At 39.0% G+C, this 24,351-nt stretch overlaps 1 protein-coding gene across 2 annotated transcripts in view; it reads right to left on the bottom strand.

The window, feature by feature from the left end:
- Positions 1-14,870: 14,870 nt before the first annotated feature.
- Positions 14,871-24,351, bottom strand: part of LOC126817380 (uncharacterized) — a 39,357-nt gene continuing 29,876 nt past the window's right edge. The window contains exons 1-3 of one of the 2 annotated variants that reach the window (XM_050544332.2): positions 23,553-23,595; positions 22,111-22,177; positions 14,871-21,668 (exon numbers count right to left, since the gene is read on the bottom strand). In XM_050544332.2, the coding sequence (XP_050400289.1) occupies positions 20,202-21,668; positions 22,111-22,113 (1,470 nt within the window). In that variant the 5' untranslated portion in view covers positions 22,114-22,177; positions 23,553-23,595 and the 3' untranslated portion in view covers positions 14,871-20,201. Of the gene's footprint in view, positions 21,669-22,110; positions 22,178-23,552; positions 23,596-24,351 lie in introns of those variants that run through there. The other variant, XM_050544331.2, reaches the window with a different exon arrangement.

Below are 24,351 nucleotides of genomic sequence, written 5' to 3'. Positions count from 1 at the left end.
AATCCCCTACCTAAGAGCCGAGCAACTAACTCAATATTTGTCATACGTTTTCAAACAAATTAAACCCGCCAGTCTTCATCTGGAAATGGAGACCAGTGTCCAAACTGTATTATGCGGTGTCTGGATAAAACCAGACTTTTATTTTATAAAAATAATGTTTAGGTGAAATTTACCCTTCGTTATGAAGTACGGCACACGAGTCATTCACTGTATAGACCTCTAAAGAAACGGGAATCGATTATCAGGTCGCCCAACGAAAAAACTGACCCGAAATCTTAAAAGGGTTACGTGTCCGGATAAGCATTTTTTACTTTCACGTCAAAACGACTCAATATTTTGAGCTGAAATTTTGAGATAAGGTAAATACACCATTTCTCCATATTTGGGTGCTTAAATTTCAGACGTACTCGGACTTTTTTTTTTGAGACTCTGTTCAAATTGGGATAGTCCCTTTAATTAACTTATCCAGACCATAATCAACTCTAGATGGCATCGCTAGCCTGCGATCTTAAGTGGATTATGAGCCGATTTACTGCATAACTTTCTTTCTCGATTAAACGATTAAATGGATAATCGAGACTATGCTGTTTATCGTACTGACTTTAGTAATGATGACCGAGGCTAGGCAGAAATGTCATTCGCTTAGTTCTCGGTTCATATTGGATCAATATGAATGAAATTTTCAGCAAATTGCCTTTACGTTATCTAGTTTTTTACTATTATAGTGAGAACTGCCAACTCGTTATCGAATCTTCTAAATTTTATTCGGCCAGTTTTGCTATTATATGATATAAAGCCTAAAATGTGTGTGTATGTGTGTGTGTGTGTGTGTGAGAGAGAGAGAGAGAGAGAGAGAGAGAGAGAGGGGGGGAGAGGAGAGAGAAAGATGGGGTTTAACGCCCACTCGACACAGACTAGGTCATTTCGGGACTAACGTATGGTTCAAATTTATTTCCGGAGGACGCGGCGAAAACCCACAAGGTTGGACAGGCGACCCCTGGAAGGCGACCCTCCTCCTTGTCACATACAACCGGTGAATCGAAACCACGCCAGTTGACTCAATAGCAGACCTTAAGATACAGCGCGCTCGCGCTAACCATTCGCCCCCCCCCCCCCAACTGAAATTTTGCATAAATAGACCTACACATTTTAATAACAATATACGATATCGCGATGTAGTCCAAAGTAAAATTGTTATTTAAAAAAGGATGTAGACCACTAACATCTTAGAAAATGGTGTGAAATCAAATTCCCAGAAAATTTCTTAGATCGATTCTGACATGAAAATACAAATTTTAATACGAAAACTCAATAAATATGGTAAAAGTGTAGTGATTTTAAGTTAAAACCGGGCATACGTCATGCAGTTTGCCAGGACAGTGCTCCCGTCAAAACCTAGTAACTCACTTTTTTCTTATTTTGAGAAAACAAAGAAAAACGTAATGAATGAATATTAAACCCCAGCTTACCCATTGATCTGACTATTGAGTTACTATTGATCTGACTAGGTTTTGCTGTGGTATACTAGGCAAATGAAGGAAGTTGTTAGGTTGTGTCATGGGTGTAACTGCTTACAAAATCAAAAGATTGGAATATCTAGTACAACAACAGGAAGCACATACCCTAGTAACTACAAATTTGGTCCTAACTCAATTTTGATAAAAAAAAAAAGTGAGTTACTAGGTTTTGCCTTTTGACGGGAGAGTGGCAAAACGGTTTTCCCCCTTAATGAATTCAAACTTTCATGACTTCTTTAACGTGCATCCGGTATCGATATTTCGCTCCATACAACCGATTAGAGACGGGACCTTGAACCACTGACAAGGTCAGACCCCGCTGAGAAATCCCGGGGAATTTTCACGACCAATCCCGGATCTTACTTGAAGTTTTGAAGCAACGCCAAACTCATATGCACTTAAATATACTTTCCTTCGTACAAATTGTGTGATTTGATGATATATTTGAACTAAAAACATATTCAAACTAATTAATCTATCAAAAATGTGCTTCAAATCCCACTCAAAACTTTGTATTCGTGGGGAGATACCTCAAGCTATAAATAAACTGTTGTTAGAAGCCATGCCTGTCACCACACTTCATTGAGGATGGGTCCATATTTCAGAATATATTTTTCATTACTTACTGTCCACCGATTCCCCCCCCCCCCCCACACACACCACTGCTAAAGACACCTACACGTGATCGGATTATTGAAATGTTAGTCCCGAAATACTTTCGGTCAAGTGGATGTTAAGCCCCCCCCCCTCTCTCTCTCTCTCCCCCGATTTCCCCACCACCACCACCACCACTGCTAAAGACACCTACACGTGAGCGGATTATTGAAATAAAATTGAACCATATGTTAGTCCCGAAATACTTTCGGTCAAGTGGATGTTAAGCCCCTCCCCCGCCCTCTCTCTCTCTCTCTCTCTCTCTCCACCCGATAAATACTTTCGGGACAATGTATCTTAAAAAAACATTAAAAATAAATCATCAGAAATTAGTCATGTGATTATCTTTTGTTTATCTATTTGATCTGTAATTTAGATTGTCATCGGGTACAAATGAGATAAAAACAAAGCAACAATCAGCTATAGGTTGACACTGGGATCGGACACTCAGCCACCGGCTAAATCACTATTCTTTGGCACCTAAAAATTGACACAAATGGGTTGCAACTCATATAATATGAATGTATATAAACAGATTTACATTCGATCGTTTCTGTTTTTATTGTAATTTCTAATTGACTGGCACTCTTTGCCGTCTGGTTATTCGAGTCTACATCAGTAGTATTCTCATGTGGGATATTTTTAGCCTCATTCATCAAATCGCTTCTTTACAAATGTTACTCGAAATCATTCTGTCACGTGATTACTATTAGCGCCATAGGCGCTCTATAAATAAATTATTATTATTATTATTACGGTAGTCGTTTATAAATAAATATAAACTGAGAAACAAATAAAAAACGACTGTTTAGGTTTTAACCCGTTAAGCTTGACGTTTTTAAAACGTTAACTACCCCCTACTGTGTAATTAATTTGACGAAGTGACGAAGAACTATGTACTATGTTCTAAGAATAGGTTAGGGAAAATACCTCCAAGGCGTTATATTACGCCCTACACACAGTGAGTGGCAGTTGTCCAAGATGTAATATAACGTCCTACACATGCTGCGATTGTGGGGGAATTCCCAAGGGATTCTCCCAAGTGACGAACATATGTTCTAAGAATAGGTTGGGGAAAATACCTCAAAGGCGTTATATTACGCCCTACACACAGGGCAGTTGTCCAGGACGTTATACATAACGACCTACGTACTTAACGGGTTAACAAAATGAACTTTTGATACCATGTGCTACAATAATTCACATAACCATACTGCACAAGGTACATGTACTGAATTGAACAGCAAAAAAACAAGCCCTCAAATGCACTTCCTATGCAGTGGCTATTTTAAATATTTACCACCTTGATGGCGAATAACCTAGTGAGGCGAGCAGATTTGTAAACAGGCCCCAGGCCTTAATCTCAACCCTAATAAAGATTTTATTATTAATATTTGACAATGGAAATTACCACGCCACGTTCAGTAATGAGAAAGACAAAGAAACCTCCATTTTATGTACATATGGAAGTCAGATACATGTAGAAAGCTAAATATTCTAGGGTAGCGAATCACGTCTTACCAGCAGGGTGGTGAATATCTTCTACCCTTTCTATGACTGAGTGTTTTAATATTATTTATTATACATATTAACTGGGGTATTCATTGACAGACTGCCAATCAAATCAATACATCATCAGTTTCACTCAATTCCTATTCATAAAACTGCGTACCGAGTATGAAATTGTATGGCTGCCATACCTAACCAGTACTCAAATGCCCTTTTGATAGTGGCCATGCACTTATTTGGTAATAGACAGCATGTTCTTGTATGCATATTATTAATTAGCGGCCTATTATTCATTGACAGATTGCTTGTATTTGTAAATGCAACCGAAAACATTGACCGGTCGCCGGTAACTGGGCCGTTGACGATTATATTTCCATGTATGGATCAAAATATCCGCCAGAATTTAATACAAAGAGGTTTTAGATATTATTTGTCTTGGGAATAATTCATTATTTTGTTTTAAATCGTGATCAAAACTCACCACAATTTATTTCACGTGTTCTGATGCAATTTTCAATGTTCTAACTTTTCGGTAGCGTTAAATTTGTAACCGGAAAAAGGAAAGAAAGGTTTCATTAATGGCGGTCAGTTAAGATAAATTTTTTCTTATCTGTTCCTACAAAACTGTTGTTTAAATCACATCTAAACAGGTATTGTTGACCTTTTTATTTTCACGTATCGTGTAACTTTATATTTTGATAGTCTTTTATTGATTTCGTTTCGGGTTATTCGTGTAGAAATGAATGTGCGAATTGAGAATTTTCTCAACACAAGGGAAGTAACTCGTTTTAGCTTCAAATGGGTTCAGACCACCGATTTAATGTTTCATCACTAAGGTGTAGACACGAACTAAGCTGCAGCTCACAGCAATGCCCGATTGCCCATAAAATTTTAGATCGTCACCAAATCTGTGTAATATCAACATTAATATCATAGTACGTCAGTCAGATATAATCCCACAAAATGGTCGAATTGCTGGATTTGTGTTGAAAGCATGAAAATTTGGCACATAATGCAATCTGATTAAAACACAGATCCGATTTCGTATGTTTTTTTATAGTTCAACATTCCGTTTTACTTAACTTTTCTATACTTCATGTAGTGGAGGTCATCGAATGTAAAAAGAACGAAACGAAATATAGATCTGTATTTTAATCAGTTTTCACACAATATAGCTGACCTTTCGACAAATATAGATTTCGCCATGATGTGATCAATATATAACTGCTTAAACATACATTATGCAAGAGGTAAATCTGTCCATTACAGATCTTTCTTTAGGCCTGAAATATTATCTAAATTATTAATTAGACATTAAAGGGCCAATCCCGATAATATTTTGGAGAATAAAACTGCTTAATTTTGTGTTAAAATCCCTTAAAATCCCCTACCTAAGAGCCGAGCAACTAACTCAATATTTGTCATACGTTTTCAAACAAACTAAACCCGCCAGTCTTCATCTGGAAATGGAGACCAGTGTCCAAACTGTATTATGCGGTGTCTGGATAAAACCAGACTTTTATTTTATAAAAATAATGTGTAGGTGAAATTTACCCTTCGTTATGAAGTACGGCACACGAGTCATTCACTGTATAGACCTCTAAAGAAACGGGAATCGATTATCAGGTCGCCCAACGAAAAAACTGACCCGAAATCTTAAAAGGGTTACGTGTCCGGATAAGCATTTTTTACTTTCACGTCAAAACGACTCAATATTTTGAGCTGAAATTTTGAGATAAGGTAAATACACCATTTCTCCATATTTGGGTGCTTAAATTTCAGACGTACTCGGACTTTTATTTTTGAGACTCTGTTCAAATTGGGATAGTCCCTTTAATTAACTTATCCAGACCATAATCAACTCTAGATGGCATCGCTAGCCTGCGATCTTAAGTGGATTGTGAGCCGATTTACTGCATAACTTTCCTTCTCGATTAAACGATTAAATTGATAATCGAGACTATGCTGTTTATCGTACTGACTTTAGTAATGATGACCGAGGCTAGGCAGAAATGTCATTCGCTTAGTTCTCGGTTCATAGTGGATCAATATGAATGAAATTTTCAGCAAATTGCCTTTACGTTATCTAGTTTTTTACTATTATAGTGAGAACTGCCAACTCGTTATCGAATCTTCTAACTTTTATTCGGCCAGTTTTGCTATTATATGATATAAAGCCTAAAATGTGTGTGTATGTGTGTGTATGTGTGTGTGAGAGAGAGAGAGAGGGGGGGGGGAGAGGATAGAGAAAGATGGGGTTTAATGCCCACTCGACACAGACTAGGTCATTTCGGGACTAACGTATGGTTCAAATTTATTTCCGGAGGACGCGGCGAAAACCCACAAGGTTGGACAGGCGACCCCTGGAAGGCGACCCTCCTCCTTGTCACATACAACCGGTGAATCGAAACCACGCCAGTTGACTCAATAGCAGACCTTAAGATACAGCGCGCTCGCGCTAACCATTCGCCCCCCCCCCCCCAACTGAAATTTTGTATAAATAGACCTACACATTTTAATAACAATATACGATATCGCGATGTAGTCCAAAGTAAAATTGTTATTTAAAAAAGGATGTAGACCACTAACATCTTAGAAAATGGTGTGAAATCGAATTCCCAGAAAATTTCTTAGATCGATTCTGACATGAAAATACAAATTTTAATACGAAAACTCAATAAATATGGTAAAAGTGTAGTGGTTTTAAGTTAAAACCGGGCATACGTCATGCAGTTTGCCAGGACAGTGCTCCCGTCAAAACCTAGTAACTCACTTTTTTCTTATTTTGAGAAAACAAAGGAAAAAGTAATGAATGAATATTAAACCCCAGCTTACCCATTGATCCGACTATTGAGTTACTATTGATCTGACTAGGTTTTGCTGTGGTATACTAGGCAAATGAAGGAAGTTGTTAGGTTGTGTCATGGGTGTAACTGCTTACAAAATCAAAAGATTGGAATATCTAGTACAACAACAGGAAGCACATACCCTAGTAACTACAAATTTGGTCCTAACTCAATTTTGATAAAAAACAAGAGTGAGTTACTAGGTTTTGCCTTTTGACGGGAGAGTGGCAAAACGGTTTTCCCCCTTAATGAATTCCAACTTTCATGACTTCTTTAACGTGCATCCGGTATCGATATTTCGCTCCATACAACCGATTAGAGACGGGACCTTGAACCACTGACAAGGTGAGACCCCGCTGAGAAATCCCGGGGAATTTTCACGACCAATCCCGGATCTTACTTGAAGTTTTGAAGCAACGCCAAACTCATATGCACTTAAATATACTTTCCATCGTACAAATTGTGTGATTTGATGATATATTTGAACTAAAAACATATTCAAACTAATTAATCTATCAAAAATGTGCTTCAAATCCCACTCAAAACTTTGTATTCGTGGGGAGATACCTCAAGCTATAAATAAACTGTTGTTAGAAGCCATGCTTGTCAACACACTTTATTGAGGAAGGGTCCATATTTCAGAATATATTTTTCATTACTTACTGTCCATTTACCATACATATTGAGGCCTAAATAAATTCTTAATTATTTCTGTCAACTTCTTTTTCCGCCGTTTAATTGCAGAGTCGTTTGTACACGTTGACACCCCTCAATGTTCCCAAGACCGCCAAACCACTTGATCAAGAAATAACAAGTCAAGCTAGCACCGGTAAACTGGCAGACACAAGTAGGGATGCCCAGTACTTGCCCCATGGGTGTTTTTCGAGTAATCCATGCAGTAATTTTCTAGTAAGATTGGGTGTCTATACTTTCCCTATATATAGATCAAATTTGACATACTTTTATTGTAAATAACCACCCGATAAAGGAGAATTGTGTGGCGAATGGTTAACGCGTGCGCGATTTGCACCCTAAGGTCTGTCATTGAGTCAACTGGCGTGGTTTCGATTGCCTGGTTGTATGTGACAAGGAGTAGGGTCGCCGGTCCAACTTTGTGAGTTTTCTACGGGTCCCCCGATTCCCCCCCCCCCCCCACACCACTGCTAAAGACACCTACACGTGAGCGGATTATTGAAATGTTAGTCCCGAAATACTTTCGGTCAAGTGGATGTTAAGCCCCCCCCCCTCTCTCTCTCTCTCCCCCGATTTCCCCACCACCACGACCACCACTGCTAAAGACACCTACACGTGAGCGGATTATTGAAATAAAATTGAACCATATGTTAGTCCCGAAATACTTTCGGTCAAGTGGATGTTAAGCCCCTCCCCCGCCCTCTCTCTCTCTCTCTCTCTCTCTCTCTCTCACTCTCTCTCTCTCCACCCGATAAATACTTTCGGGACAATGTATCTTAAAAAAACATTAAAAATAAATCATCAGAAATTAGTCATGTGATTATCTTTTGTTTATCTATTTGATCTGTAATTTAGATTGTCATCGGGTACAAATGAGATAAAAACAAAGCAACAATCAGCTATAGGTTGACACAAACTTTTATTCTTTAGGTTCCCCAAGTGCAAAATATTTCATATATTCATAATCTCTTTTTATCTATTAGTAAGTGCGGGAGAACCGCACTAAACACAAAACAAAAACGACAAGACAAACTAGACAAGAGAGAGAGAGAGAGAGAGAGAGATGGGGTTTAAAGTCCACTCACACAAACTAGGCCATTTCGGGACCAGCATATGGTTTAATTTTATTTCAATAATACGCTTGCGCGTAGGGGTCTTTAGCAGTGGGAGGAAACCGGAGGATCTGGAGAAAACCCACGAGGCTGGACAGGCGACCCTACTCCTTGTCACGTACCTCGGATTCGAAACCACGGCAGTTGACTCAATGACAGGCTTTATGATACATCGCGCACGTGCAAACCATTCGCCCCCCCAAACTAAACAAACACTGCAAGCAATAAACAACAACTATAAAATCAAGCGAATTTCTAGGCGGGGGGGGGGGGGGGTCGAATGGGTTAAGGTCTGTCATTGAGTTAAGTGACGTGGTTTCGATTCCCTGCTTGTGTGTGACAAGGATTTAGGTCGCGTGTCAAAGTTTGTGGGGGTTTTCTCGGTCCCCTGGTTTCCCGCCACTGCTAAAGACCCCTACGAGCTAGTGAATTATTGAAAGTCAATCGTAGCACGAATCGTGATAGTGTGAACCTAGCATTACGTAAACTGTTATTTAAACATACATTATGCTAGAGCTAAATCTGCCTGTTGCAGGTCTTTCTTTAGGGCTGAAATGTTATCTAAATTATTAATTAGACATTAATTAACTTATCCAGACCATAATCAACTCTCGGTGGCATCGATAGCCTGCGATGTTTATTGGATTAGGTTCCGATTTGCTGTTCGACTTCCGTTCATGATTTATTCATAAAATGGATAATCGAGATTATGTTTTTTTTATCGTACCGACCGACTTTAGTAATGATGATCGAGGCTAGAGTGGATCAATTTGTCTAAAATTTTCAGCAAATTGCCTTTACATTATCTAGTTTTTAACTATTGTAGTGAGAACCGCCAACTCTTGATCTAATCTCCCATAATGTATCTTTAAACATTTATTAACATGACCACAATTTGAAGTAGTAGAGAACACCGCGACCATTTAAGATTTTGACGATAAATAGATAATAGACAATCTACGCGATATTTTGCCAAAACTTCAAACCATCATAACTTCGCACAGAATAAAGTAAATGGACTGTAATTTTCAATATATTCATTTTTGATAATCTATGTTGAACTATTATAGTAGGGGAGCTAGCTGACCGTTGTTCCTAAACTCGCGGACAAAATTGGCACTATGATGGCCGATGATCAGAATGGGAATTCTTAAGTTGCACATCCCCTGGGTTTAGAGACTTAGCCCCCCGAAATCGCGGAAAAAGTCGATTTAAATTTTTGATAATCTATGTTGAACTATTATAACAAGGACAATCAACTCTTTATCTAAGGGGGTGGGTGGCCGAATGGTTAGCACGTGCGCATTGTATCATAAAGTCTGTCATTGAGTCAACTGGCGTGGTTTCGAATCCCCGGTTGTACGTGACAAGGAGTAGGGTCACCTGCCTAACCTTGTGGGTTTTCTCCCCCCCACCCCCACCCCCCCACTGTTAAAAAACCTACGCGCAAGCGAATTATTGAAATAAAATTGAACCATATGTTAGTCCCGAAATGATCGAGTTTGTGTCGAGTGGACGTTACACACGCTCTCTCTCTCTCTCTCTCTTCTCTCTCTCTCTCTCTCTCTTCGCTCTCTATCTCTCTTCTCTCTCTCTCTCTCTCTTCTGTCTCTCTTTCTCTTTTCTCTCTCTATCTCTCTTCACTCTCTCTCTCTCTCTCTCTCTCTTACTCTCAAACTACATAATGCATGATTAATTGTTCCTTGACACGATATCAAGGAAATCTGAACTCAGTAAGGATTAATATCATTTTGTTTTAAAAATTTGACGCAATGTTTCAAATATTAATGTGCTTACATTTCCTCAAACTGACAGAAAGGTGTGACGGAAGTTCCTGCTGAAAGAAAGCGGGTGCATTAGGGGATTATTCATGGAGAAACTTTCTAACACGGATACGTAACGATGGACAAATGAATCAATCATTAACTAAAATGAATTTTCCCCAAATACTTTTACGCGAGGTCTTAACATATTGTTTAATTTTATTTCAATAATTCGCTTGCGCGTAGGGGTCTTTAGCAGTGGGAGGAAATCGGAGGACCCGGAGAAAACCCACGAGGCTGGACAGGCGACCCCACTCCTTGTCACGTACAACCGGGGATTCGAAACCACGCCAGTTGACTCAATGACAGGCTTTATTATACAGCGCGCACGTGCTAACCATTCGTCCATCCAACCTCCCAAGTATTATAGCAGTCAAAGCGTAAACCGCGAGCACAGGCACTTGAAGGGATTAAAATAAAACTCCTTACTACTGCTTGACTTGAAGGGATTAAAATAAAACTCCTTACTACTGCTTGACTTGAAGGGATTAAAGTGTATAATAATATATAGTCAAGCAGTAGTAAGAAGTTTTATTTTAATCCCTTTAAGTCAAGCAGTAGTAAGAAGTTTTATTTTAATCCCTTTAAGTCAAGCAGTAGTAAGAAGTTTTATTTTAATACCGTGTGCTATGAATAACATTTTGCCCGGAGAGCGGCTTGACGGTCTACTCTTATATCGATTTCAAACTGCCAATGGTTCTTTTACGTGCACGGTTTTTCGTCACACCCGAACGACTATACGTTGTTCCTTAGCCAGGCCCTACGTCCTGCATCACTGACAAGGGGCCGTAATCCATGCAGTTGCGATCCGATGCATGCCAATATCGGAATGAACCGAGATCTTCGGAATATAAACCTATATTTCAAGTTTCGTCAAAATCGGATAAAATTTTTTGTCCATAAACAAAATGTGAACGGACACATGGACGGACACACGGACAGACAGGGGCGACGGCATAATACGTCCACATCACAATCTGGGCGTATAAAAGGTACTGGCCTTTTTTTTCAAAGAACGTCGGTCAAACAACAGGAAGATAGAGATAGAGAGAGAGAGAGAGAGAAAGAGAGAGAGAGAGAGAGAGAGAGAGAAAATGGGGTTTAAGTCCACTCAACACAAACTAGGTCATTTCGGAACTAGCACATGGTTCAATTTTATTTCTATAATTTGCTTGCGCGTAGGGGTCTTTAGCAGTGGGAGGAAACCGGAGGACCCGGAGAAAACCCACGAGGAACAGGACGATAACCAAGCGTCAATACATATACGACTACGATATCACCCTTGGTGGAAGTGAACGTAAATCTCCAGGAACGAACGAAAGAACGCGTCAGTACAATTCATTATGATGAATGATTTGGGGTTTTTAAAAACCATTGAGAATTACACTCCCTGTTTATTTGCACTAAATGTTGTTATATACACAAAGAGTAAATGAACCCGATTGAACTTTAAAATATAAGTTTATGTTGGTATAACCTAAATTTTAACCACGATTCAATAACATTAAATAAATGGAGTGACGGGAAAAATAGAATTATTTAATCCCCCTTATTATTATTGGCATGGACCTCATGGAGAGAGAGAGAGAGAGAGAGAGAGAGAGAGGTCAGCATAGCTCCATGTCTTGTCACTGAAGAAAAGGGCTTAGCTGTTAATCTAATTATACATTTATAAGTGTTACTAGATGTTCATTATACAATGATATTAACACAATTGTTTAAAGCACGTGTATATATAATATGATTTTTACCACCTGCTTAGTCTATTGTTACCAACGAGAGAGAGAGAGAGAGAGAGTCTATTGTATTGTCAGAACTGTAAACACGGCCTTAGCCTGGTTACATGCTGTTCAGTAATGAACATAATATGAATCGTGGTTACTTATCTATGAACATGACCTTAATCTAGTTTCAGGTTGTTCAGCACACATGTGGCCTTAGTCTAGTGTCAAGGTTTTTAGTACACATGTACGTAATGATGCTTTTATGGTTACGTTTTCATTATCCCAGTAGGCATTGACCTACAATAGTATAGTATGTATTACCTCTCTCTCTCTCTCTCTCTCTCTCTCTCCCTCTCTCTCTCTCTCACTCACAGGCATTAACCTACAATAGTATAGTATGTATTACTCTCTCTCTCTCTCTCTCTCTCTCTCTCTCTCTCACAGGCATAACCTACAGTATGTATTACTCTCTCTCTCTCTCTCTCTTTGGGGGGTTGGGTGGCTGAATGGTTAGCACGTGCGTGCTGTATCATAAAGTCTCTCATTGAGTCAATTGGCGTGGTTTCGAATCCCCGGTTGTACGTGGCAAGGAGTAGGGTCGCCCGTCCAACCTCGTGGGTTTTCTCCGGGTCCTCCTGTTTCCTCTAACTGCTAAAGACCCCTACGCGCAAGCGAATTATGGAAATAAAATTGAACCATATGTTAGTCCCGAAATGACCTAGTTTGTGTCGAGTGGACGTTAGATCCCATCTCTCTCTCTCCCTCTCTCTCTCTCTCTCATATCCTAGTGCGCGCTGTATCATAAGGCTTGTCATTGAGTCAACAGGCGTGGTTTCTAATTCCCGGTTGTACGTGACAAGGAGTAGGGTCGCCTGTCCAACCTCGTGGGTTTTCTCCGGGTCCTCCGGTTTCCTCCCACTACTAAAGACCCCTACGCGCAAGCGAATTATGAAAATAAAATTGAACCATATGTTAGTTCCGGAATGACCTAGTTTGTGTCGAGTGGACGTTAAACCCCATTTCTCTCTCTCTCTCTAATTCTAGTGTGAACACGGCCTTAGTCTAGTCTCAGGTTGTTCAGTACATATGTATATAATGCTTTCGTATTTACCTATCATATACATGTATATATATCCTTCCTGGTATAATACACGCTGTTATCTATAGATCTACATGTATCATATATACATTGAATGACGGCTTTTCATATTTGTTATGTTTATTCAACCACTCCTACAGCCATTCAATAATGTAGATCTACAATGCATGTTTGTTTTTTTATATGTATATAAAAAGAAAAAAAATAAGGAAGATAAGCATTAATGGGGGCTCTCCTACACAGGGTCAAAATCCTTTTCTTTTCTTTTTTGGCAATCAGGTGAATGAAATAGGGTTTAACGCCCTACTTTTCTTTTGCGTCCAGGCTAATAAAGACGGGCATGCGTCATACAGCGTGCTATGGGAGAAATTTTGCACGGACAGTGACGCTACGTCCTACTTTTATTTCGAATTTCAAATGTCAAAAGTTCCTTAGCGAACGATTAGACATGGTTCCTTGCATCCCTGACGAGGGGACAGCAGACTGGAAAATCCTGGGGAACCTTCTCGGCGAATACTTTGATCAAACATGGGACCCCTGATTAGCGACCCAGCACCTTCCTCACCAAGCCACTAGGACCTCCTTGTTAGAGGGCCACTAGGACCTCCTTGTTAGCGAGCCACTAGGACCTCCTTGTTACCGGGCCACTGTAGCCTCCTTGTTAGCGAGCCACTATAGCCTCCTTGTTAGCGAGCCACTACAGCCCCCTTGTTAGCGAGTCACTACAGCCCCCTTGTTAGCGAGCCACTATAGCCTCCTTGTTAGCGGGCCACTAGGACCTCCTTGTTAGCGAGCCACTAGGACCTCCTTGTTAGCGAGCCACTAGGACCTCCTTGTTACCGGGCCACTATAGCCTCCTTGTTAGCGAGCCACTATAGCCTCCTTGTTAGCGAGCCACTATAGCCCCCTTGTTAGCGAGCCACTATAGCCTCCTTGTTAGCGAGCCACTATAGCCTCCTTGTTAGCGAGCCACTACAGCCCCCTTGTTAGCGAGCCACTAAAGCCTCCTTGTTAGCGAGCCACTATAGCCCCCTTGTTAGCGAGTCACTACAGCCTCCTTGTTAGCGAGTCACTATAGCCTCCTTGTTAGCGAGCCAAGACAGCCTCTTTGTTAGCGAGCCACTATAGCCTCCTTGTTAGCGAACCACAACAGCCTCCTTGTTCGCGAGACAATACAGCCTCCTTGTTAGCGAGCAAAGACAGCCTCCTTGTTAGCGAGCCACTATAGCATCCTTGTTAGCGAGTCACTATAGCCTCCTTGTTAGCGAGTCACTATAGCCTCCTTGTTAGCGAGCCAAGACAGCCTCTTTGTTAGCGAGCCACTACAGCCTCCTTGTTAGCGAACCACAGCAGCCTCCTTGTTAGCGAGTCACTACAGCCTCCTTGTTAGCGAACCACAGCAGCCTCCTTGTTAGCGAGTCACTATAGCCTCCTTGTTAGCGAGCCACTATAGCCTCCTTGTTAGCGAGCCACTATAGCCTCCTTGTTAGCGAGTCACTATAGCCTCCTTGTTAGCGAGCCACTATAGCCTCCTTGTTAGCGAGCCAAGACAGCCTCTTTGTTAGCGAGCCACTATAGCCTCCTTGTTAGCGAACCACAGCAGCCTCCTTGTTAGCGAGTCACTACAGCCTCCTTGTTAGCGAGCCACCACAACCTCCTTGTTAGCGGGCCAGTTCCTCGTAGATCAAGCCACCGTGACTCGCTATTCAGAAATAAGACAGAGAGAAATGGAGATTAACGTCCACTCGACTAAAACTAGAACATTTTGGGACTAACATATGGTTTAATTTTATTTCAAAAATTCGCTTACGCGTATGGGTCATCAACAGTACGAGTAAATCGGGGAACCCGGAGGAAACCCAGGAGGTTGGACAAGAAATAAGACAAGCCTGGTGTATATATAAGTTTTAATTTTAAATAATACTTAATATAATAATATTAAAGTTTATGTGGCAAAATATTGAAAGCAATATGAAAACATTGATAACCCACGGAGCTGTTAACAGACAGTAAGACATTCTAGTATGGAAGACCAAATGAGACAATATTATTGATTATTGTTTCTACATTCCAGTTTGAACATTTTATATAAGAAAGCCATATTTCAAACTAATGATAGAGAGAGAGAGAGAGTGAGCGATGGGGGGGGGGGGGTAACGTCCACTCGACACAAACTAGGACATTTGGGGACTAACACATGGTTTAATTTTATTTCAATAATTCGCTTGCGCGTAGGGGTCTTTAGCAGTGGGAGGAAACCGGAGGACCCGGAGAAAACCCACGAGGATGGACAGGCGACCCTACTCCTTGTCACGTACAACCGGGGAATTGAAACCCCGCCAGTTGGCTCAATGACAGACCTTATGATACAGCACATACTAATGATTGTAGTTTTTACATTCTAATGTCAACATTTCGAGCACAAAATCAACGTTCTAAACTGATTGTATTCTTCGATTTCGGCGTAGGAACAATCATCATTAATTTTGTTCTATATGGTCTTCCATAGTCAAGAGGCATTATCGCTCAGTGAATATTTATTCGACGGGTGGTCAAAAAACAATTTTTGTTTCTGATTAGAAATAGAATTTACAGTTTCACCGGGAATGTTTATATTGTATGCTGAATTTTAGATAAAACTACTAACGTATTAAAATTTCATGATTTTTAAGGAGTTTCCTTATATTCCTGACAACTGGGGTCGTCTATGGTTATTTTGTAGGAGATATACAAAATGAAATACATTTTCTCTTCTTGGCGAGTTTGATAATGCCTCTATAAATAGGTTACATACATGTATGTAACAATCTAGTTAAAATACAGATCTGACCAGTTGTAGTAAAAGGTCGCGTCAGAGGTCGTACGAATGGCTTTTGACCCTATGACGTCATACATTCATTAATCAATCAATCAATCGGCGTTGACGTTTCTAGTAGTTTACCCACAGTTCTGTGCATCGCACGTCAAGAAGTCGCCGTAATAGATAGTCTCATTGGCTAATCCCTCACGCCATCCCGAACACAGGTTATATAACAACTATTCAAGTTTCTAGTGTAGTACAGACAAATAAAACGAAATTTTGACCTATAAAAAAACGAAACGAAATAGGATCTTTGTTTTAATCAGATTGATACATACAGTATTGGGGCACCTAGACCCTGTAGATTTTTATACATAAAATCACCACATTCATTGTTATAATCAGTTCATTTGCATATAAAGATTTCATATCAATGAGCTCATCCCAGGCGAAATGATACCCACGCCCACTTAACGACAACGTGACGTTGCATCTTTCTTAGACAATCTCCATTTTTGTACGCGATTTGGCAAAACTTCTCACAGATATTGACGATGGCTTTTTTTTTATATATATATAGAAAGTTTAAATTTTTAATCGAAAGAAAAGTTATATTTTTATTTAAACATGAACTTCAATTGTCTGAGAAAATGGTGCCACTTTGACGAAGTTGGGGATTGGTCCATTTGAGTTGCATTGTTATATAGCCTACTAAACCGTCCTCATTACGCGCACGCCAATCTTATGTATACTTTTTGAATTAATGAATAAATATCCATGGCTTTAACGTCCATATTTTCCCAACCGATCGGGCGATTGAAGACGGGGCGTATCCATCCTAGAACGATGCCCAAGAAAATGTCTTTATCATTTTAATAATACAAATGAACTGATCAGGGATATATCTTTTATTCCGACGAATGTAAACATCCTGGAGCAGTTGTTCCGAACCTTTTTGCATTGGCGGACCCCTTGGGCCATTTTACCCTCCCCCACCTGTTTATCCAGACTTCCATTTAACTGATGTAGTACGTAGGGCACGTGCCTCCCCTTGTTATAAATAAATTCTTAATAAACGCTAATGTAGCCTCAATACCTAGTAATGTGACAGGTCTGTCATTGAGTCAAGTGGCGTGGTTTCAATTCCACGCTTGTACGTGACAAAGAGTTGGGTCGCCTTTCCTAAGGGATTCAGAGACCCCTGGTTGGGAAACAATGCTCTAGAGGGCGTTGGTAACAATAGCCGAAGCAGACGGTAAGAAGCATATTATATAAACACGTGCTTTAAACAATTGTGGTAATATCGTTGTATAATGAACACCTAGTAACACTTATATGTACAATATTAGAAAAACAACAAATGCAAAGAAACACAATATCATAATCATCTGCCCTAAGCCCTTTTCTGCAGTGACTGGACGTGGAGCTATGCTGAATATCTGACATCTGAAGCCCTATTCATAAAATTTTAAAGAAAAATATTTTAAGAACACTGATGGTTTACTGACCGAAGACACAATTTTAGCCCAATGAAAGGGCGTAATTCTTAAAATATTTTAGTTTAAAATGAGTCGGTAGCGTTTTTCAAACTTTGGTACATCTCGAGGGAAGTTCTATAACAATTGTTAAATAAAATAACATTTATCATTCGTGCGATGTTCGTATGGATATCCATTATTCAGAATTTAATATCAACGATTTTTTTTATCAATAATCTCCGGATCATCGGCATTTAATGAGCAAATATTATTGGTTAATTTTTGGTCGATATCTGTAAAGTTATCGATTTATATTTTCCTATACTAAAAAATATTAGTTTAACCTAAAATATTATCCATTTTAACTTAAAATATTATCTATTTTAACTTAAAATATTATCCATTTTAACTTAAAATATTATCCATTTTAACCTAAAATACATGTATTATCCATTTTAACCTAAAATACATGTATTATCCATTTTAAGCTAAAATACATGTATTATCCATTTTAACCTAAAATATTTCAATTCAAAGTAAAGTGGTCCATTTTAAAGCAGACTATTTCAATTTTAACTAAAATATTTCAATTTTAACTAAAATATTTCAATTTTAACTAAAATATTTCTTTCAATTTTAACTAAAATATTTCAATTTTAACTAAAATATTTCAATTTTAAACTAAAATATTTCAATTTAAACTAAAATATTTATTTGGACATCTAATTTCCATCGGCTATTATTCTAGATATATTTAATTTGACGCGTATACAATCTCCCTGATAATGTCTGTCTACTACATCGTTAACACTGTTCATCACGTGCATTTTGCATACCGATAGTCCATTGGCCAATCACGCTATTTTATCGAGATTTTGCTTAATAGTTTGGATGCAGCTATGGCGGGTGTGGCGCCAGGCAGGGTAAGCTTACTCTTCCGGACACCTGTTACCACTGTTTGTCGTGTATTTTTTACACGGTGAACAGTCCATATGCTCATAACACTATTTTGCCTTATTACACTATTTTGCCTATACCGTTTTTTAGGACTTCGAATTTTGTCTAATGGTTTGGATTGTTCGTACTTGGTTTTATTTTATTCCATATCTCAAACTCAGATACAAGAATTTTATCTCAATTGATCTCCTTAAATATAATATAACATGTCCTTTTATCTTGATGCCGATCTCCTGTGTCAATTGAAATATTCATACCTGTATGACGTCATACAGATAAACAGTGCTAATCAGTCTATTTGGAATCAGAATCATTAATCTGTTCAGCTCTGATGATTTTATTAATGATGAAAATATTGAAATAATTAAACACATTCATTAAACGTAGCCCGTTGATCAATATATAGGTATGTCACACAATATGTAATTACCATTCATGATTGATTTAATTTCATCTTCTTTTTATAAAAATATTCAACTTCAACGTATTACATTTAAACATATATAATTCTGTTTTTTTTTTTTATAAATTCTCAACTTCAACATATTACGTTTAAAGTAGCTAAGTCTCTAACTCAATATCACCCAAAATCTTCAACATTGAAAACATGAATTATTTGTCAATTTAAATCAATACTGATGTTGTGATCTTACCGGGAAAAGGTGCCCTTCTGATATCCAATATTTAAGACAAAATAAACATTTTACAATTGGTACACGAATCGTGTACCATAATGCGTTTCAGAGCTGTGTGTAATAAAGGGACTCGGAAAACGAGGCTAGGCATTATTCCACAAGTCATGTCAAACGGTGACGCTAGGATCTTTATCTGGAGAGCATGCCCAATAAATACTATCGGCGTAGACTGGAATAACCAGAAGCTACAGATTGAAATTCGATTGAGAATACTGGCGTATGTCGCCGAACCTAACTGATTAGAAATTACAGTAAAAACAGAAACGATTGAATGTAAATCAATTTATATACATTCAAATTACATTATTGCATGCGTTGCGACCCATTTGTGTCAATTTCTAGGTCCCAAATATTAGCAACTAAGCTCCTTTAAACTTAACATAATTCTGTATTTTATATAAACTTGACTTTAACTAATTAAACGTATAGATATTACGTTTAAACATGTATAATTCTATATTTTATATATACTTGATTTTAACATATTAATCGTATGATTATTACGTTTAAACGTGTATAATTCTGTATTCTATATATATCATTACTTCTTTTAAACATGTATAATTCTGTATTGTAAAGATACATGCATATTCTTGCTATTAACTTTTGAAATGTATGATTCTGTATAGATGAGAGGAATTAATTAATGTAGGTATAGCGGATTTTTGTTCAATCGTGTTCTGTTTTGAATGAAACAATAAATTACGAATTAATCTCTGAATAATATAATAGAATTAGTTACTGGAACAGCCGAAACCTGGTACAACGTTCACCATTTTATTGGTACGGTACAATCGATACCGTGGTACAAAGATCACCAAGTTATTGGTATGGTACAATCGAAACCGCGGTACAAAGATCATCATTTTATTGGTACGGTACAATCGATACCGTGGTACAAAGATCACCATGTTATTGGTACGGTACAAAGATCACCAGCATGATATTCAGGACTATCAGGTCTTCGGATAGTGATTTTGGCTGTACCTGACAAGATGTCCGACATTGTTCAAAGTTGTATCTGCCATTTGTAACACTGTGCCGGAAATTCATTAAAAATGTCAACACAAACACACAAAAAAAGATGTCGAATTGGGAACACATCCAAAGGTATAGAAACCATGGCAACGCCCCAAACTTTTGCACACATTAATGCAATATGGAAATATCTGACGGTGTATAGCATTAAGTCTTTTAATTTTTTTTTTACCCAATGTTGTTTTTTTTTAAAAAAAAAAAGAAAAAAAAAAGGGTGGTTCATTCAAGTCAATTATTCATGAGCTGTTTCACGGATTTAAAACAAGCCAGGGACTATCCTGTGTGGAACCTTTTTACAATATTCCAACCAATAATCGCCATATTTGTTTCCACACTTTTCATCATCTCTGTAACTTCTGTGGATCAGTAATATAACTAGAAAAATAACGTAGGAGTAGGGCATTATGTTGTTAAACAGCGCAGGAACTGTCCAGAAGAACGCCAACATTATTTCCGGTATGTAATGAAAATGGCGGGAAAGTCCCCACCAACCGGAAGCCAACAAGATACTTTCCTTGACGTCGCCATTTTCTAATTGGTAGGTGGCGCGAATTATCGTCGGTTTCCTGCCCCAGACGAGGCACTCTCCATTTGCATAACGAACTTCCTGTTTTTGTAGATCGGCTTTGTAGTTGATAACGATACTGAGTATCCCCATGGTTAGAAAGATCGTGGTTAAAACGGGACCCAGGTGAACGGGTTGGGTGACATTATACAGACTAACAGACGTATAGAGTCCAGGGATATAAACCAAACACCCCCAGCAGATGTAAAACCCAGCCCGGTCCAACATAATATCAATTGTTCTCAAATAACCCGATTCCCACCAAAAGAACTTAGTAATGTATATCAACTGCAGAACAGCACAGACAAACATACTGTCCACAAAACCATACAGTTCGTAGCTCTTTAGAGCAAATATAGACACAAGTAACGCCCACACCATCATTCCGAATCGACAATTTGTAAATGTCTTAATATCAAAACCAAATACGCGTGGATACAGTTCAGTGCCCCAGTAATAATCAAAGATTAGGTTACCACTGGAGCCACTATCACTGGATGACGGAGCAAAAAGTCCTTTAAAATACAAGAACCAACAAAAGACGAAGCTGAAGATGCTTAAGGTGTTGAGGACCTCGTCATATCTGTCGTAAACAATTGTTGGCGTTAATCCAAATTGTTTTAATACTACAGTCAGGAACACGAACAGTATCATAGTCACCACAAAGAACAGGAAGCCATTGTCCTTATAAACTGGGGTATTTCCCTTAGGCGTTAGTGGTCCTGTCACCATCTTTCCAGGTAAAAGCTTCATCATAGCTAATGCATAAATGCAGTATCCGATCAAAATACCAGAGATCGTCCAGCTTCCTAAACTAGTCTGGTTCCAAATAACGTTGAGTCCTTCAAAAACGGACCGTCCAGAAAACACACTAATGAATTTTGAGTAGCTTCCGTCGCATCTAAAGGCTGTGTACCAGAGAAATGTCATCAGATTGGGGACAAAGAGCATCAAGAATACCGGAACAAGAGTGTTGTGGAAGAATCGTCGCAAGAATTGGTTGTATTTGCTCTGGGATAGTTTCTCATAGTTCTCCTTGTATTCGTTGAGTCCATTAGACAGCATGTCGAGGTCTCCGTTCTCAGCGTGAGTTTTTTTGCTAGAGTTCGTTTTCCTGTTTACGGCGTCAGCGCCGTTGTTATGAGATCGTGTCGTGACCTGTAATGAGACAAACTGAATTTAGATCGGAAAGTTTCATGAAGAACGGGCATACGCCATGCAATGAGTTATGATGAAAATATTGCTATACAGCCTACTCTTATATCGAACTCCATGTGTCAAGGGTTATTTTACGTGCAGGCTAAAGTGTACTTAGGGCGTCGGGTTTTTTTTTTGTTTTTGTCCCATTCGAACCACTAGACGCTTTGCCATATCCCCCCGTACTGACAAAGGAGAATCAAAGCTGGAAAAATCCCTCTTTCGGTCAAGACCGGGATCGGACACACCCCCACCCCCTTTTATTTCAATAATTCACTTGAGCGTAGAGGGTTTTAGCAGTGGGAGGAAACCGGAGAAAACCCACGCGGTTGGACAGGCGACCTTACTCCTTGTCACGTAGAACCGGGGAATCGAAAGCTGAGAATATAGAAAACAAGCTTACCATATTGCCTGCCGACGAGTCGTTCAGTTTGGTGTTGACTAACAGCTGCTAGTGAAGCGATTTAATCCTGTAATTATAAGAAGAATATTAATATAGATTATATAAGCCATGGTGTGAATATAATCCACACTGATTAGAGCTGTAATTATACAGACAGAGATAACACTGGTCTTCCGATCAAAACACGCAGATAACAGTGTGATGTTTTATAACTGGTGATATAGGTGATGAGTAAGATAATTAATGATGTATATCTATACTGTGACATATCGGATGATATATCACATCTTGTAACTGATTAAATGATCAATACTATCAATTTCAACTTTTATCTTTTAAAGTTGTTCACTAAGCGGGTGGGGAGCCACGGTGGCTCAGTTTGTAATCGGCTGGCTCGCTAACAGGAGGCCCTGTGTTCGAATCGGGGTTTTCCAGTGTGTTTCCATTGTCGGTGGTGCAGGGCGGACTTTTATCTTTTAAACTTGTTCACTAATTGAGAGAGGAACCACGGTGGCTCAGTTTGTAATCGGCTGGCTCGCTAACAGGAGGCCCTGTGTTCGAATCGAGTAATTTCCAGTGTGTCTCCATTTGATGGTGGTGCAGGGCGGACGGCTTTACGAGGAATAACGTCTAGTCCTTCGGATGGGACAAGAAACCGAGGTACTAATATGGCCTATTCATACGTTAGTGTGTACGTATAAACAAATGTTTGATAGTCGGATTTTTTCTGAAGAGTAAGCGCCAACAACGCTCTCTGGGCAAAATGTACTTCATGTACATGTATTATATACCCACTGTATGACGTATGTCGGCCTTCATCATCCCAGTTAGTGCAGAAAAGTAGAATGTTAAACGCATTTCACTTTTTTCCTTTCCCCATGTCATCGTAACTTGGCTTTTCCCACAATAACAATGGTCTTCAACGCTTATAGAAATTAGAATAGGATTTTTGAACAGAAAAAGAAAACTGGGGAAAAAATCTCCAAAACGCTTTGAACCAATAAAGATTGTCCCTGCCCAAGACAAAGGCGACTAGTCGTTCGGATGGGACGAAAATCGTTGACAAACTCTTGATAGTCGGAATATTGCCGAGGAGTAAGCGGACATACTGCTGCCATGACAAAATGTCACCTACAGCACAATGCATGGTGTATTCTCATCGTCACTAGTCGGGCTGCTGCAGAAAAACAGATTTGATTTTTCCTTTCAGCCAGAATACAATAACAAAGGGTTACACAACACTATGCGAAATGTGAAGCACAGACAAAGAAAAACTGAGAAACAAAAAAAATCTGTTTAACTTCGAAAACGCTTGCAAAAGCAGACAACTCTCAGTCCAATATACAACACAATTTACAAAGAAATATATAAACATTTGTAAATATTCCATATAATTTCAGAAAAAAAAACCAAAACCGATTATTACAAGAAAATTCTCCTACCAGTTATGTAGAACTGTTCCAGAAAGCCCGACAGTGAAGTGAACCAATAAGATAAATTGGATGCCATAGCTAAAGGCCATAGAATCCTGTTTCTAATCAATAAAGTTATCCCACTCCATCACACAAAATTACAAAGCTATCGTTTTTCTCAGCCAGTCAACCTAATGGACATAAATGTCTGGTGAAATAAAATGAGGTTTAACGCCCTACTTTTCTGCACCATTTCGACTAATAAAGAATGGTATGCAGTGTGCTATGACCATGAGGAGAATTTTGCCTGGGCAGCCACGTTTCTGCATACCCTTAATCCAAGGGTTCTTTTACGTGCACTCCAATGTGTACATGTTACCTCGGTTTTCCGTGCTATCCGAATGTTCATTGTCAGTCCAAATAGGCTGGAAGATCCCGAGATAGTGTTTCGGCCAACACCGAGATCGAATCCAGAACGTCCTGGCCAGTGTGGTAGCTCCTCGCACTAACAAACCGTATCCCCCTTTAGCCATATGTTGATAAAAATAAAGGAGTAAAACGTGTAGGAAAGTTGAGCAGCAAATCGGATCTTAATCCAGTAAATATCGCAGGCTAGCGATGACATCGAGAGTTGATTATGTTCTGGATAAGTTAATTAATGTCTAATTAATAATTTAGATTTTAAACATTTCAGGCTTAAAGAAAGACCTGCAATAGGCAGATTTAGCTCTTGCATAATGTATGTTTAATATGATTAATACAATGACGTCATTATTAATGTGACGTCATAATGTATGTTTAAGTCTGAGAATACTTTGTGAACTCAGTG

The sequence above is a fragment of the Patella vulgata genome, chromosome 4, assembly GCF_932274485.2.
Source record: "Patella vulgata chromosome 4, xgPatVulg1.2, whole genome shotgun sequence".
In the NCBI taxonomy this organism is placed as follows: domain Eukaryota; kingdom Metazoa; phylum Mollusca; class Gastropoda; family Patellidae; genus Patella; species Patella vulgata.
The sequence above is the reverse complement of the archived record's forward strand: the minus strand, read 5'-3'. Positions and strand labels throughout refer to the sequence as shown.